This window comes from Acomys minous (assembly GCF_964271855.1).
Source record: "Acomys minous genome assembly, chromosome: 13".
Lineage (NCBI taxonomy): Eukaryota > Metazoa > Chordata > Mammalia > Rodentia > Muridae > Acomys > Acomys minous.
In genome coordinates, this window is record NC_140495.1 from 1,043,534 (window position 1) to 1,060,992 (window position 17,459).

Sequence of the window (17,459 nt, forward strand, 5' to 3'; positions counted from 1 at the left end):
TGCAGCTGACTGCCTCACAGAACCCTGCAGCTGACTGCCTCACAGAACCCTGCAGCTGACTGCCTCACAGAACCCTGCAGCTGACTGCTTCACAGAACCCTGCAGCTGACTGCCTCACAGAACACTGCAGCTGACTGCCTTACAGAACCCTGCAGCTGACTGCCTCACAGAACCCTGCAGCTGACTGCCTCACAGAACACTGCAGCTGACTGCCTCACAGAACCCTGCAGCTGACTGCCTCACAGAACCCTGCAGCTGACTGCCTGCAGCTCCCCAGAGTCACTGGGCCACACAGAGCCTCCCTCGCCTTGTGTTTCCTCCTCTCCTCTTCCTCTTCCTGGTCCTGCCCTACCTCTTCAAGTTCTTTTTGGTTCTTTTGACATGGGGTCTTTTTTTAAAATTATTATTATTATTAATTTTTATTTTTATTTTTTTTCGAGACAGGGTTTCTCTGTGTAGCCCTGGCTGTCCTAGACTCGCTTTGTAGACCAGGCTGGCCTCGAACTCACAGAGATCCGCCTGCCTCTGTCTCCCAAGTGCTGGGATTAAAGGTGTGCGCCACCACCGCCCAGCTCCTGATATGGGGTCTTACACAGCCCAGGCTGACCTTGAATTTCCAATCCTCCTGTGTCCTCCTACAGAGTGCTGACATTTCATGCTTGGCAGCCAAAGGTTTTGTTTTTTTCATTCTGTTTTTCTTCTCAGACTGCACATCAGGGCTAGGGAAGTGCCAAGTGGAGCTGCTTAAGCTTAAAACATTCGGAGGGAGATGAGGCCCAAATATTCAAACCGGAAGAAATAGGAATGTTTTTACATGCTAATTCTAGACAGACCCTAGCCTAAAATCTGAGCAAATCTACGAATATTCTTACAAAATGAAAAGTTTTTCTTAATTGACCAAATGAAATCTTGAAGCACCACATAAGCTCAGTCGCCTGTATAATAAGTGCATTTATTCAAGGCTAATTTTGGAATAGCAGGTCTCCAGGGAATGCATATGACAGAGCAGTGACACTCAGTCTTTGCTGGCCACAGCCGCCCAGCCTCTCTAAGGGGGCTACAACTACCGAGCCAGCGAGCAGTCCTGGTCTCATCTCAAATCTCTACCCACGGCAAGCAGCCCTGGCAGCTCTTCTTCCCACCTCACCAGCCACAGGTAGAGAAATCTAGTTGGTTCACAGGAAAGAAAAATTGGGTAAACTCCAAGTTTTTACAATTAAAAAAAAAAGTGCTATGAAATCCTGAGGAGAGCTGGGCGTGGTGGTGCACACCTGTAATCCCAGTACTTGGGAGGTAAAAGCAGGTGGATCTTTGTGAGTTCGAGGCCAGCCTGGTCTACAACGTGAGTCCAGAACAGCCAAGGCTACACAGAGAGACCCTGTCTTGAAAATCAAAAGAAAAGGAAGGGAAGAAAGGAAGGAAGGAAGGAGGAAGGAAGGAAGGAAGGAAGGAAGGGAGAGAGAGAAAGAAAGAAGGAAAGAAATCCTGAGAAGTTAGGCTTGGTGGAACATACTATGAACATACTATGAACATACTATGAAGGCTGGGGCAAGATGAACTACAGTTCAAAAGACCCTGTGCATAAACACACAAATCAAAGTGTCCACACACACACCATAAAAGCCCAGCTCTCACGCGCCAAGGGAGAAAAGATGGTTTATTCTGGAGTCAAATATGAGTGACTGCAGCCCAGAATCACAGATTCAGATCACACCAAATCCCATGTTCCAATGTGGTAACAGTTTGGTGAAGTTTTCATAGCAACAGAACATAGAAAGTCGTAAGTCAGGGCTTTAAAGGCACCGGTCCTAACATCAGACAGGCTACAGCAGACAAGCCACAGCACACAGGCCACAGCACACAGGCCACAGCACACAGGCTACAGCACACAGGCCACAGCACACAGGCCACAGCACACAGGCTACAGCACACAGGCCACAGCACACAGGCCACAGCACACAGGCTACAGCAGACAGGCCACAGCACACAGGCTACAGCAGACAGGCTACAGCAGACAGGCCACAGCACACAGGCCACAGCACACAGGCTACAGCACACAGGCTACAGCAAAGTGGGAAAGCCTCTGCGTTAGGGCTCAGATCTTATTTGACAGCATTCTCTTCTCTCTGACGGTTTGAAACTAGAGATCTGTTTATACATCCCAAAAGACTGGAGTTCTGTGTATACATTGCCAGGGTTTACCTAATAGTCAGAAAGATGCTAGCTAGGTCAAGTATGGAGGGAGCAGAAAATGGCTACTAAAAGGGCTAAAGTTGCTCCAGAAAAATTTTAGTCTTGATTTGCAACATCTAACGTCTCTACATGTCTGTTTCTAATCAGTGAGTGAGCCTTGAGGGTGGATCAATGGAAGGTTCTGCTCTTTTCAGCGGCTTCCATCCACAAAAGCAAATCTAAGGATGCCAGTATATCAGAGTTGGAAGAAGGCATCTCCCTCTCACCCCTACTCAGCGGAAACTATCTATTTAACTATCCCCATTTAATAAGGGCAGTTAGCTAAAACCGCTGATGGGAAACGAGGCATCTAACACAGCCCACCCTGTGCCTCCTTCATGGAAAAGCCCATTCATCCTCCTCACTTCATGGCGACACAGCACAGCTGCCCCTGAGCCACCACCCACTGCTCTGTTAGGCTTGCACTGCCTTTTCCTCCACTTCAACTCACTTGTCAGTCAGTGGGTGAGCATGCTTACCCTTCACAGAGAAGAACGCTGAAGGGCTGCGCAGAGGTGGCAGGAGGAAGTGCAGCCCACCACACAGCACGCTCTGAGGAAATGGTTTTCTGTTTCAGAGTTCCCTTAAGACTCTGCCACATAAGTGAGGACGAGGGTTCCTGGATGTAGCCCTGCTCCTAAGCGGCTCACGTAGACAGCCCTGGGCAAGCACAGAGCACTGAAGACCCCTGTGGCAGACAGCTCTCAGGACAAGCCAGCCCCGACTGCCTGCTCCTCCGCCACCTGGACTGCAGAAGCTAAAAAGCCCATGTCTACTTTGCTGTCTCCCTCAATGCTGGGGGTGGCCATGTGACACCAAACGTGAGTGGAATTCTTCTGTGGGGCTGTCTGAGAAAGTTCTTGCTTTCCAGATAAAGGGACTCATGTGCACTGCTCCTGGAGTTGTGGTATCTGGGTTACAGTAGCCGCCTAGCAACCGTAGGCTCACAAGCAGGAAGAACGTCTAAGAGAAGCCCTGGGATGTGTCCGTCTGGTCCCAGCGATGGGTTCTCATTATGTGGGAAAAGCAATGTCCTACTTGCTTAAGCCAGCCTGACCTGGGTTTTCAGGTGCTTGCCGCCGAGCACTCCTGGCCGATCTGCTGTCTCGTCTATGTCCACAGCCTCTTTACTCATCCATGGCCATTTCTATCACACCAGGTGTAAGAGATCCCATCCTATTTGATCTCTAAGATCCTGGAGCAAATTTTCCAAGATCCTATTATTTTTTCCTTCTCCGTTGAGGTGTCTGATGGCCATCTCGAACTCTAAAGGACTACCCCTGTGCGTGAGGGATGCTTCTGCCCAAGAGAGGGATCTACCCTTAAGCCTCTCATTAAAGTCAGGTCTTCCTGGGTGTTATCGCTACTTGCATAGATCACCAAGCTCAGGAGATTCTGCCTCTGAGCATTTTTTTAAAATCCCCTTCTACTTCTCCTACCCCAGTCTAGACTTTACATGTTGGGATCATTTAGATCTAGATTCTGCATGCTGGGATCACTGTGAAAGCATTCAGACTTGTGCCTGGAGCCACACCGTCCACCCCACAGCGTCCTTATGTGAGAGCATTCAGACGCTGCCTGGAGCCACACCGTCCATCCCACAGCGTCCTTATGTGAGAGCATTCAGACCGCTGCCTGGAGCCACACCGTCCACCCCACAGCGTCCTTATGTGAGAGCATTCAGACCGCTGCCTGGAGCCACACCACCCACCCCACAGCGTCCTTATGTGAAAGCATTCAGACGCTGCCTGGAGCCACACCGTCCATCCCACAGCATCCTTATGTGAGAGCATTCAGACCGCTGCCTGGAGCCACACCGTCCATCCCACAGCATCCTTATGTGAGAGCATTCAGACCGCTGCCTGGAGCCACACCGTCCATCCCACAGCGTCCTTATGTGAGAGCATTCAGACGCTGCCTGGAGCCACACCGTCCACCCCACAGCGTCCTTATGTGAGAGCATTCAGACGCTGCCTGGAGCCACACCGTCCACCCTACAGCGTCCTTATGTGAGAGCATTCAGACGCTGCCTAGAGCCACACCGTCCACCCGACAGCGTACTTATGTGAGAGCATTCAGACCACTGCCTGGAGCCACACCGTCCACCCCACAGCATCCTTATGTGAAAGCATTCAGACCGCTGCCTGGAGCCACACCGTCCACCCCACAGCATCCTTATGTGAGAGCATTCAGACCGCTGCCTGGAGCCACACCGTCCACCCCACAGCGTCCTTATGTGAAAGCATTCAGACGCTGCCTGGAGCCACACCGTCCACCCCACAGCATCCTTATGTGAGAGCATTCAGATGCTGCCTGGAGCCACACCGTCCATCCCACAGCATCCTTATGTGAGAGCATTCAGACCCTGCCTGGAGCCACACCACCCACCCCACAGCGTCCTTATGTGAGAGCATTCAGACCGCTGCCTGGAGCCACACCGTCCATCCCACAGCATCCTTATGTGAGAGCATTCAGACCGCTGCCTGGAGCCACACCGTCCATCCCACAGCATCCTTATGTGAAAGCATTCAGACCGCTGCCTGGAGCCACACCGTCCACCCCACAGCGTCCTTATGTGAGAGCATTCAGACCGCTGCCTGGAGCCACACCGTCCATCCCACAGCGTCCTTATGTGAGAGCATTCAGACCGCTGCCTGGAGCCACACCGTCCACCCCACAGCGTCCTTATGTGAGAGCATTCAGACCGCTGCCTGGAGCCACACCGTCCACCCCACAGCGTCCTTATGTGAGAGCATTCAGACCGCTGCCTGGAGCCACACCGTCCATCCCACAGCGTCCTTATGTGAGAGCATTCAGACCGCTGCCTGGAGCCACACCGTCCACCCCACAGCGTCCTTATGTGAGAGCATTCAGACCGCTGCCTGGAGCCACACCGTCCATCCCACAGCGTCCTTATGTGAGAGCATTCAGACCGCTGCCTGGAGCCACACCGTCCATCCCACAGCATCCTTATGTGAGAGCATTCAGACCGCTGCCTGGAGCCACACCGTCCATCCCACAGCATCCTTATGTGAGAGCATTCAGACCGCTGCCTGGAGCCACACCATCCATCCCACAGCGTCCTTATGTGAGAGCATTCAGACCGCTGCCTGGAGCCACACCGTCCATCCCACAGCGTCCTTATGTGAAAGCATTCAGACCGCTGCCTGGAGCCACACCGTCCACCCCACAGCGTCCTTATGTGAGAGCATTCAGACCGCTGCCTGGAGCCACACCGTCCACCCCACAGCGTCCTTATGTGAGAGCATTCAGACCGCTGCCTGGAGCCACACCGTCCACCCCACAGCGTCCTTATGTGAAAGCATTCAGACCGCTGCCTGGAGCCACATCGTGTCCATCCCACAACGTCCTTATGAAAACACGGTTTTGGGGACAGGCGAGATGGCCGCATGGTTAAGAGTGCTTTCTGCTCTTGAGAAGACCTGAGTTCAGCTCCCAGCACTGACTTTGGGGGACTCACATCTGTAACTCCAGTTCTGAGGGATCCAAAACTTCTGCCTCTTCAGGCACTTGTACTCATATGCACACATCCACAAATACACTCACTGTCCGTCTCTTAGCTTTTCAACCGATTGTAGTGGTTTGAATAGGTGCAGCCCCCACAGCCTCCTGTGCCTGAAGCTTGGCCCATAGGGAGCGGCACTGTTAAGAGGTGTGGCCTTCTGGAGTAGGTGTGGCCTTGTTGGAGGAAATGTGTCACTGTGGGGACAGGGCTTTGAGGTCCATGCCCTCATGGTGTGGTACAGTCTCCTGCTGCCGGAAGATCAAGATGTCCTCACTACATAAAGGTGGTTTTATGGTCCGTTCCACTCTTGCTGGTCCCTCTGCAGCCCAAACACTGGAGCTTTCATTTCAGATGTACTCCTCTGGTCCAGATTTTCAGTCAGTTCATTGTTAAAGGTGGTTTCTGTTCTCCTAAGATTCACTATGGTCATCTCTTCTTTTAAGTCCTGCTCATTTACATAACGAATGCCTCCATGTTATCAACTAACGTCAACTTCTGGGGCTGTATCTATTGGGTCACAGCATCTTGCCTTTAAAAAATGTAGTAATTTTGTCTGGTTGGTTTGTTTTTTAGGACAAGGTTTCTTTGTCTTGATAGCCTTTGTCCTTGACAGTCTTGGCTGTCCTAGAACAAACTCTGTAGACCAGGCTGGCCTTGAACTCAGAGATCTGTCTGCCTCTGCCTCTCAAGTGCTGGGATTAAAGCTGTGCACCATCACGCCCGGCGAATGTCGGCATCTTTATTACATGCTGGGTGCTGCAGATGACACCCTTTAGGGTGCTGGATCATGCTTGAGCCCCTCTGGCCCGACTTTGCTCTACTGATTCTGTTTGAGCCCTGCAGAGGCTCACCTTTAATCGTCAGCAAGGCCACTCTATTCTGTTTTGCCTCACTCCCAGGGTGGTGCTCATGCTCCCGATGGCCTCTGGGGACTCAGGGCCCCTCTCAGCCAGGCGTAACCCAAACGGTTTCCATGTGCTCAGAGCCCTGGGTCTGCCTCCTACTGGAGCCCCTGCACGTGTCAGCACCATGGACTCTCTTTCTCCCAGTTTTCAGTGCTAACCTCCTAAGAGCTTTTTCAATAAACCTGCACAGGAGTTCAGCAAGAACCACGAGTTACCATGGCAACTTACCATCTCTGCTGAACAGCTAAAAATTCACAGCTAACAGTTTAAAGAACAATGCCCCCAGTCAGGTTATTACATTTCTAACTCAAAGCAGAGGTCAAAACACAGGCGCTAACTAGATGTCCTTCCAATACAGCCATTAGAGTTGCATGGCAGGTCAGGAAGGGACCCCGCACCCCTCCTTTCCAATATGCCATCAGAGTCCCCGGAAGGCTAGAGGGAGGGGAAGACAAGACACCCCTCCCCTCAGGAATACGGTGGACCTGAGGCTAGCGGAGAGGGCCTACACAGAAAGCTGCACTCTCAGCTCTGCTCTCCTCCAGGCAAGCTAACATGCTCTTGGAGTCTTTCCCAGGCCCAGGCCCAGGGTCTGCTGTATCAAAGTGAACTAAAGGAAATGAGTCTCACTGCAGACAGTCTTTAGAGGGAGGACACTGAGGAAATGCGGAGCTGGTGGGCTGTGGTTTTGTTTTGGTCCAGGATGTGGTGATCAGAGGTTGCCTGGGACCTTGTGCGTCCTCTGCACATGTGCTTCATATACATTACCTGACCTGCGTTATCCAGATGAGACCCAGCTGCTCAGACAGAAGCACTGAGCACTACACACACAGACTCATGGCTTTGTCTTGAACCATCATTGGATCTAACTGTTCATCTCACTTATAAGGAAGCCGAGGCCCAGGGCAACCTGCACAATTAACCAGAGGCATGGGAGAGCCGTGTGTGGAGCTTTGGACTTGGCCCAGCTCACTGCTGCTCTGGCCCTCCCTTGGGGAGACCAGTCAGCTCTTCATTTCTAGGTCCCTATAAGCTATGGTGCAGAGAAACTACAACTTGAGCACCCTGGGGCTTCACATGGACTCCTCTTTTGGATGCATAACTGCAGATAGCGTCATTGCTGCTTTGTGACAGCTCATCCAACAAAGACCTGTAATGACTTCCAGGCCTCGTTCTTGTTAAAACACATGAAGGCCCTGCCCACCACCTTGTATGCATGTGAACAACACTGAGGCTCTCTGTCTCCCACCCCTGAGGACTCTGCTTAGGCGCCTTCACCTGAGCTGCCAGGGTGGCATACCCACACACTGGGCATTCCTGAGAGTCTCTGACCACCACTTACCTTTGCATATGCGGTTGTCTTAATGAACCACTGCCGGAGGTATTTCTTCTCTACCTTGGCTCCAGAACGCCATGAGCAGCCATATTCATTCACCTGCTCATTGGCAAGCACTGTCTGATCCACTGGATCCCAGTTAACCAAAGCCTGTTAGGGTGGAGCAGGCAGAAGATACAGTGTGCTGAATGCCCTGTGAGGATGCAGGAGGCAGGGGTACAGTGTGCTGATGCCCTGTCAGGATGCAGGAGGCAGGGGGTACAGTGTGCTGATGCCCTGTGAGGATGCAGGAGGCAGGGGTACAGTGTGCTGATGCCCTGTCTGGATGCAGGAGGCAGGGGTACAGTGTGCTGATGCCCTGTCAGGATGCAGGAGGCAGGGGTACAGTGTGCTGAATGCCCTGTGAGGATGCAGGAGACAGGGGTACAGTTTGCTGATGCCCTGTGAGGATGCAGGAGGCAGGGGGTACAGTGTGCTGATGCCCTGTCAGGATGCAGGAGGCAGGGGTACAGTGTGCTGATGCCCTGTCAGGATGCAGGAGGCAGGGGTACAGTGTGCTGATGCCCTGTTAGGATGCAGGAGGCAGGGGTACAGTGTGCTGATGCCCTGTCAGGATGCAGGAGGCAGGGGTACAGTGTGCTGATGCCCTGTCAGGATGCAGGAGGCAGGGGTACAGTGTGCTGATGCCCTGTTAGGATGCAGGAGGCAGGGGTACAGTGTACTGATGCCCTGTCAGGATGCAGAAGGCAGGGGTACAGTGTGCTGATGCCCTGTTAGGATGCAGGAGGCAGGGGTACAGTGTGCTGATGCCCTGTCAGGATGCAGAAGGCAGGGGTACAGTGTGCTGATGCCCTGTTAGGATGCAGGAGGCAGGGGTACAGTGTGCTGATGCCCTGTCAGGATGCAGAAGGCAGGGGTACAGTGTGCTGATGCCCTGTCAGGATGCAGGAGGCAGGGGTACAGTGTGCTGATGCCCTGTCAGGATGCAGGAGGCAGGGGTACAGTGTGCTGATGCTCTGTCTGGATGCAGGAGGCAGGGGTACAGTGTGCTGATGCCCTGTCAGGATGCAGGAGGCAGGGGTACAGTGTGCTGATGCCCTGTCAGGATGCAGGAGGCAGGGGTACAGTGTGCTGATGCCCTGTCAGGATGTAGGAGGCAGGGGTACAGTGTGCTGATGCCCTGTCAGGATGCAGGAGGCAGGGGGTACAGTGTGCTGATGCCCTGTCAGGATGCAGGAGGCAGGGGTACAGTGTGCTGATGCCCTGTCAGGATGCAGGAGGCAGGGGTACAGTGTGCTGATGCCCTGTCAGGATGCAGGAGGCAGGGGGTACAGTGTGCTGATGCCCTGTCAGGATGCAGGAGGCAGGGGTACAGTGTGCTGATGCCCTGTCAGGATGCAGGAGGCAGGGGTACAGTGTGCTGATGCCCTGTCAGGATGCAGGAGGCAGGGGTACAGTGTGCTGATGCCCTGTGAGGATGCAGGAGGCAGGGGTACAGTGTGCTGATGCCCTGTCAGGATGCAGGAGGCAGGGGTACAGTGTGCTGATGCCCTGTCAGGATGCAGGAGGCAGGGGTACAGTGTGCTGATGCCCTGTGAGGATGCAGGAGGCAGGGGTACAGTGTGCTGATGCCCTGTCTGGATGCAGGAGGCAGGGGTACAGTGTGCTGATGCCCTGTTAGGATGCAGGAGGCAGGGGTACAGTGTGCTGAATGCCCTGTGAGGATGCAGGAGGCAGGGGGTACAGTGTGCTGAATGCCCTGTGAGGATGCAGGAGACAGGGGTACAGTGTGCTGATGCCCTGTGAGGATGCAGGAGGCAGGGGTACAGTGTGCTGATGCCCTGTCAGGATGCAGGAGGCAGGGGGTACAGTGTGCTGAATGCCCTGTGAGGATGCAGGAGACAGGGGTACAGTGTGCTGATGCCCTGTCAGGATGCAGGAGGCAGGGGTACAGTGTGCTGATGCCCTGTGGAGGTACCAGAGGCAGGGGTACAGTGTGCTGATGCCCTGTCAGGATGCAGGAGGCAGGGGGTACAGTGTGCTGATGCCCTGTCAGGATGCAGGAGGCAGGGGTACAGTGTGCTGATGCCCTGTCAGGATGCAGGAGGCAGGGGTACAGTGTGCTGATGCCCTGTGAGGATGCAGGAGGCAGGGGGTACAGTGTGCTGAATGCCCTGTGAGGATGCAGGAGGCAGGGGGTACAGTGTGCTGAATGCCCTGTGAGGATGCAGGAGACAGGGGTACAGTGTGCTGATGCCCTGTGAGGATGCAGGAGGCAGGGGTACAGTGTGCTGATGCCCTGTGAGGATGCAGGAGGCAGGGGGTACAGTGTGCTGAATGCCCTGTGAGGATGCAGGAGACAGGGGTACAGTGTGCTGATGCCCTGTCAGGATGCAGGAGGCAGGGGTACAGTGTGCTGATGCCCTGTGGAGGTACCAGAGGCAGGGGTACAGTGTGCTGATGCCCTGTCAGGATGCAGGAGGCAGGGGGTACAGTGTGCTGATGCCCTGTGAGGATGCAGGAGGCAGGGGGTACAGTGTGCTGATGCCCTGTCAGGATGCAGGAGGCAGGGGTACAGTGTGCTGATGCCCTGTCAGGATGCAGGAGGCAGGGGTACAGTGTGCTGATGCCCTGTTAGGATGCAGGAGGCAGGGGTACAGTGTGCTGATGCCCTGTGGAGGTACCAGAGGCAGGGGTACAGTGTGCTGATGCCCTGTCAGGATGCAGGAGGCAGGGGGTACAGTGTGCTGATGCCCTGTTAGGATGCAGGAGGCAGGGGTACAGTGTGCTGATGCCCTGTGGAGGTACCAGAGGCAGGGGTACAGTGTGCTGATGCCCTGTCAGGATGCAGGAGGCAGGGGGTACAGTGTGCTGATGCCCTATCAGGATGCAGGAGGCAGGGGTACAGTGTGCTGATGCCCTGTGGAGGTACCAGAGGCAGGGGTACAGTGTGCTGATGCCCTGTGAGGATGCAGGAGGCAGGGGGTACAGTGTGCTGATGCCCTGTCAGGATGCAGGAGGCAGGGGTACAGTGTGCTGATGCCCTGTCTGGATGCAGGAGGCAGGGGTACAGTGTGCTGATGCCCTGTCTGGATGCAGGAGGCAGGGGTACAGTGTGCTGATGCCCTGTCAGGATGCAGGAGGCAGGGGTACAGTGTGCTGATGCCCTGTGAGGATGCAGGAGGCAGGGGGTACAGTGTGCTGATGCCCTGTGAGGATGCAGGAGGCAGGGGTACAGTGTGCTGATGCCCTGTCAGGATGCAGGAGGCAGGGGTACAGTGTGCTGATGCCCTGTCTGGATGCAGGAGGCAGGGGTACAGTGTGCTGATGCCCTGTCTGGATGCAGGAGGCAGGGGTACAGTGTGCTGATGCCCTGTCAGGATGCAGGAGGCAGGGGTACAGTGTGCTGATGCCCTGTCAGGATGCAGGAGGCAGGGGTACAGTGTGCTGATGCCTTGTCAGGATGCAGGAGGCAGGGGTACAGTGTGCTGATGCCCTGTCAGGATGCAGGAGGCAGGGGTACAGTGTGCTGATGCCCTGTCAGGATGCAGGAGGCAGGGGTACAGTGTGCTGATGCCCTGTCAGGATGCAGGAGGCAGGGGTACAGTTTGCTGATGCCCTGTCTGGATGCAGGAGGCAGGGGTACAGTTTGCTGATGCCCTGTGAGGATGCAGGAGGCAGGGGTACAGTGTGCTGATGCCCTGTGAGGATGCAGGAGGCAGGGGTACAGTGTGCTGATGCTCTGTCAGGATGCAGGAGGCAGGGGTACAGTGTGCTGATGCCCTGTCTGGATGCAGGAGGCAGGGGTACAGTGTGCTGATGCCCTGTCTGGATGCAGGAGGCAGGGGTACAGTGTGCTGATGCCCTGTGAGGATGCAGGAGGCAGGGGTACAGTGTGCTGATGCCCTGTCTGGATGCAGGAGGCAGGGGTACAGTGTGCTGATGCCCTGTGAGGATGCAGGAGGCAGGGGTACAGTGTGCTGATGCTCTGTCAGGATGCAGGAGGCAGGGGTACAGTGTGCTGATGCCCTGTCTGGATGCAGGAGGCAGGGGTACAGTGTGCTGATGCCCTGTCAGGATGCAGAAGGCAGGGGGTACAGTGTGCTGATGCCCTGTGAGGATGCAGGAGGCAGGGGTACAGTGTGCTGATGCCCTGTCAGGATGCAGGAGGCAGGGGTACAGTGTGCTGATGCCCTGTGAGGATGCAGGAGGCAGGGGTACAGTGTGCTGAATGCACTGTCAGGATGCAGGAGACAGGGATACAGTGTGCTGATGCCCTGTCAGGATGCAGGAGGCAGGGGTACAGTGTGCTGATGCCCTGTCTGGATGCAGGAGGCAGGGGGTACAGTGTGCTGATGCCCTATCAGGATGCAGGAGGCAGGGGTACAGTGTGCTGATGCCCTGTCAGGATGCAGAAGGCAGGGGTACAGTGTGCTGATGCCCTGTCAGGATGCAGGAGACAGGGGTACAGTGTGCTGATGCCCTGTCAGGATGCAGGAGGCAGGGGTACAGTGTGCTGAATGCACTGTGAGGATGCAGGAGGCAGGGGTACAGTGTGCTGATGCCCTGTCAGGATGCAGGAGGCAGGGGTACAGTGTGCTGATGCCCTGTTAGGATGCAGGAGACAGGGGTACAGTGTGCTGATGCCCTGTGAGGATGCAGGAGGCAGGGGTACAGTGTGCTGATGCCCTGTGAGGATGCAGGAGGCAGGGGTACAGTGTGCTGATGCCCTGTTAGGATGCAGGAGGCAGGGGTACAGTGTGCTGAATGCCCTGTTAGGATGCAGAAGGCAGGGGTACAGTGTGCTGATGCCCTGTGAGGATGCAGGAGACAGGGGTACAGTTTGCTGATGCCCTGTCAGGATGCAGAAGGCAGGGGTACAGTGTGCTGATGCCCTGTGAGGATGCAGGAGGCAGGGGTACAGTGTGCTGATGCCCTGTCTGGATGCAGGAGGCAGGGGTACAGTTTGCTGATGCCCTGTGAGGATGCAGGAGGCAGGGGTACAGTGTGCTGATGCCCTGTCAGGATGCAGGAGGCAGGGGTACAGTGTGCTGATGCCCTGTGAGGATGCAGGAGGCAGGGGTACAGTGTGCTGATGCCCTGTGAGGATGCAGGAGGCAGGGGTACAGTGTGCTGATGCCCTGTCAGGATGCAGGAGACAGGGGTACAGTGTGCTGATGCTCTGTCAGGATGCAGGAGGCAGGGGTACAGTGTGCTGATGCCCTGTTAGGATGCAGGAGGCAGGGGTACAGTGTGCTGATGCCCTGTCAGGATGCAGGAGACAGGGGTACAGTGTGCTGATGCCCTGTCACAATACAGGAGGCAGGGGGTACAGTGTGCTGAATGCCCTGTTAGGATGCAGAAGGCAGGGGTACAGTGTGCTGATGCCCTGTCAGGATGCAGGAGACAGGGGTACAGTTTGCTGATGCCCTGTCAGGATGCAGAAGGCAGGGGTACAGTGTGCTGATGCCCTGTGAGGATGCAGGAGGCAGGGGTACAGTGTGCTGATGCCCTGTCTGGATGCAGGAGGCAGGGGTACAGTTTGCTGATGCCCTGTGAGGATGCAGGAGGCAGGGGTACAGTGTGCTGATGCCCTGTCAGGATGCAGGCGGCAGGGGTACAGTGTGCTGATGCCCTGTCAGGATGCAGGAGGCAGGGGTACAGTGTGCTGATGCCCTGTGAGGATGCAGGAGGCAGGGGTACAGTGTGCTGATGCCCTGTCAGGATGCAGGAGACAGGGGTACAGTGTGCTGATGCTCTGTCAGGATGCAGGAGGCAGGGGTACAGTGTGCTGATGCCCTGTTAGGATGCAGGAGGCAGGGGTACAGTGTGCTGATGCCCTGTCAGGATGCAGGAGACAGGGGTACAGTGTGCTGATGCTCTGTCAGGATGCAGGAGGCAGGGGTACAGTGTGCTGATGCCCTGTTAGGATGCAGGAGGCAGGGGTACAGTGTGCTGATGCCCTGTCAGGATGCAGGAGGCAGGGGTACAGTGTGCTGATGCCCTGTTAGGATGCAGGAGGCAGGGGTACAGTGTGCTGATGCCCTGTGAGGATGCAGAAGGCAGGGGTACAGTGTGCTGATGCCCTGTTAGGATGCAGGAGGCAGGGGTACAGTGTGCTGATGCCCTGTCAGGATGCAGAAGGCAGGGGTACAGTGTGCTGATGCCCTGTTAGGATGCAGGAGGCAGGGGTACAGTGTGCTGATGCCCTGTTAGGATGCAGAAGGCAGGGGTACAGTGTGCTGATGCCCTGTCAGGATGCAGGAGGCAGGGGTACAGTGTGCTGATGCCCTGTTAGGATGCAGGAGACAGGGATACAGTGTGCTGATGCCCTGTTAGGATGCAGGAGGCAGGGGTACAGTGTGCTGATGCCCTGTCAGGATGCAGAAGGCAGGGGTACAGTGTGCTGATGCCCTGTGAGGATGCAGGAGGCAGGGGTACAGTGTGCTGATGCCCTGTCTGGATGCAGGAGGCAGGGGTACAGTGTGCTGATGCCCTGTCAGGATGCAGAAGGCAGGGGTACAGTGTGCTGATGCCCTGTGAGGATGCAGGAGGCAGGGGTACAGTGTGCTGATGCCCTGTCTGGATGCAGGAGGCAGGGGTACAGTGTGCTGATGCCCTGTGAGGATGCAGGAGGCAGGGGTACAGTGTGCTGATGCCCTGTGGAGGTACCGGAGGCAGGGGTACAGTGTGCTGATGCCCTGTGAGGATGCAGGAGGCAGGGGTACAGTGTGCTGATGCCCTGTGGAGGTACCGGAGGCAGGGGTACAGTGTGCTGATGCCCTGTCAGGATGCAGGAGGCAGGGGTACAGTGTGCTGATGCCCTGTTGGGATGCAGGAGGCAGGGGTACAGTGTGCTGATGCCCTGTTAGGATGCAGGAGGCAGGGGTACAGTGTGCTGATGCCCTGTGAGGATGCAGGAGGCAGGGGTACAGTGTGCTGATGCTCTGTCAGGATGCAGGAGGCAGGGGTACAGTTTGCTGATGCCCTGTCAGGATGCAGGAGACAGGGGTACAGTGTGCTGATGCCCTGTCTGGATGCAGGAGGCAGGGGTACAGTTTGCTGATGCCCTGTCACAATACAGGAGGCAGGGGTACAGTGTGCTGATGCCCTGTGGAGGTACCAGAGGCAGGGGTACAGTGTGCTGATGCCCTGTCTGGATGCAGGAGGCAGGGGTACAGTGTGCTGAATGCCCTGTTAGGATGCAGGAGGCAGGGGTACAGTGTGCTGATGCCCTGTGGAGGTGCCTTGGGAGAACAAGGTTGTAAGGCAACAGTGTGGCTCCAACCTGAAGAGGCCTTCGAGTGGGTAGAAGGCGGTGCTTCTGCAGGTGACTCCATTGTTAGGCTGCTCCTGCTCTGTCAGGGGCCTGACACTGCCCTCCAGCCTGTGTCAAGTGTCACCAGGGCTACACTTTCCAGCCCTTTGAGGCTGTGCTAACGACAGCACAGTAAGGCCTTTATTACGTGTTCCTCAGTGGCTCTTTCAGGGTATGTTGGGACCTGACTGGTTTTGGATGTTTCTTGTGCCTACATAAAAGTCAGGGCGGAGAGAGGCTAGCTAGCCCATGAGCTATGTTTTCATGTGTTATGATTGACTTTACAACTTAAGGTAGTATAGTCACAAGAGACTCGAAGGTCTGCCATCCAGAATCAGAAGGAAAGACGAGCATTAAACAGTTTATTTCCTCCAACACTGGATCCCAAGGTCTTCCTCTCGTATGTGTACAGAGATGACCACGGTAAAAGGCATCTGGGAAAATCGGCTCCTCTGTTATTACTATTTACATCATGGACATGGCAGGAAGGATTTTACTTTATAGGCAAAAAGAAAGGACCGAATATTATTTTATTTTTGATAGTGCCAGGTCTGCTGCAGATGGGCCTATGAACCTGAAGCAGCATTCATCTTTACCACTATTACTGCCTCTGTCTCCCAAGGGCTGGGATTAAAGGTGTGTGCCATCACTCCAGGCTAACAGTGATGATTGAAAGATGAAAGAGATATATACAATTTTAAAAGGGTAGCTAATATGAACTTACCTCCCTTTGATAGGCCAGTCCAGCTTCGAAGAGTTTGATAAACAGGTACTGAGTCCATTTGTAGTAATCTGGCAAACACGTAGTGATTTCCTGCCAAAAAGGGAAGAGGCATTAAGTACAGAGTCCGGCCTGAAGCCCCACCCTTCCACCTCCCAAGTGCCACATTGAGAGATTCAGCTCTTGGGAGCAATGAAACGGCCAAGTATTGACCAACTCATTCCCACTAAGTGGCAAAGTGAGTGAAGAAGCCATTCATTCTGGGATGAAAGAGACGCTGCTATTGGAATGCCTCCCCACCCCCCACCCCACCTTCCCGGCTCGTGTTCAGTCAGAGGAGTCTCTCAGGTCTCTGCCTATCATACACGACTAAGAGTTACAGTGCAGGGAACAGCTGTGAACTTCTTTAAGAAGTTTAGTTTTTAGTGGCTGTGGAGCAGATGCACACGCGTGCTGCTATTGACAGAGGCCAGAAGAGGCCATCAGATCCCCCGGAGTTACAGGAGTTACAGGTGGCGGTGAGATACCAGATCTGGGTCTTGGAAACCGGACTTGAGGCCTCTGGAAGAGTAGCAAGTTCTCTTAACTGCTGAGCCATCTTTCCAATCTAGCTACGGACATTTTATTTTACTTATTTATTTTTGGCCAGGATAAATGCATGCTGGGGCCAAGAATATAGCTCATCCAAAAAGTAATCATAAATGTCAAAGGTATTTGTTCACTGTGATGTGATTCTCATTTCAAAATAAATCTTGTAACAAACAAACAAAAACAAAATAAATCTTGTGTCTACATAGAAGCCAGGTCTAATAGCTTATATAGCCACATTGTTTTCTCTTTATAATATGAATCAAGCTGTTGTCTACATGGGGAAGATTAATCAAAATTTCTAAAGTTTACTTTCTGCCTGAAAAACAAGTTTAACACAGAATTAAAAAAAAAAAAATAGATCTTGAGTAACTGACAAAGTTTACATTTGGTAAAGTCAAGCCATCTTACACCCACCATGCACTTGTTTTATAGTGCTACGGAAGTTTAAGCAGCAGTGAAAGAAGTGGGTAAAAGGCTGTGGTGGAGTGCTTGCCTACAAACCCCGAGGCCTTGGAGGTAAGGCCCCGGCAAGGCTCTAAGTGGAAAAAACAAAAGGTAATGGGAAAACATGTTTCAAATGGCTCCATCTGGAGCTGGACCAAAAGTGGAGAGCAATTCTGTATCCTAAAGATGAACAAATGAGATGCTACAAACCCAGGAGGAGGGCAGGTACAGCAGGAAGCTAACAGGGTTGTTTTTCTTATGTAAGATTCATTTGTTTGTTTCTTTTGAGAAGGGTGTCATGTATTCCAGGCTGGCCTCAAACTCTGAACTGCTGATCCACCTGCCTCTACCTCCTGAGTGCAGAGGTTACAGGCACATGGCACCTA

The 17,459-nt window shown here is 54.2% G+C and overlaps 1 protein-coding gene across 1 annotated transcript in view; it reads right to left on the reverse strand.

The window, feature by feature from the left end:
- The window catches only part of LARS2 (leucyl-tRNA synthetase 2, mitochondrial), a 106,211-nt gene that overhangs the window by 45,346 nt on the left and 43,406 nt on the right, over nt 1-17,459 (reverse strand). The window contains exons 6-7 of the mRNA XM_084752338.1: nt 16,042-16,131; nt 8,006-8,149 (exon numbers count right to left, since the gene is read on the reverse strand). Of these exons, the coding sequence (XP_084608464.1) occupies nt 8,006-8,149; nt 16,042-16,131 (234 nt within the window). The remainder of the gene's footprint in view (nt 1-8,005; nt 8,150-16,041; nt 16,132-17,459) is intronic.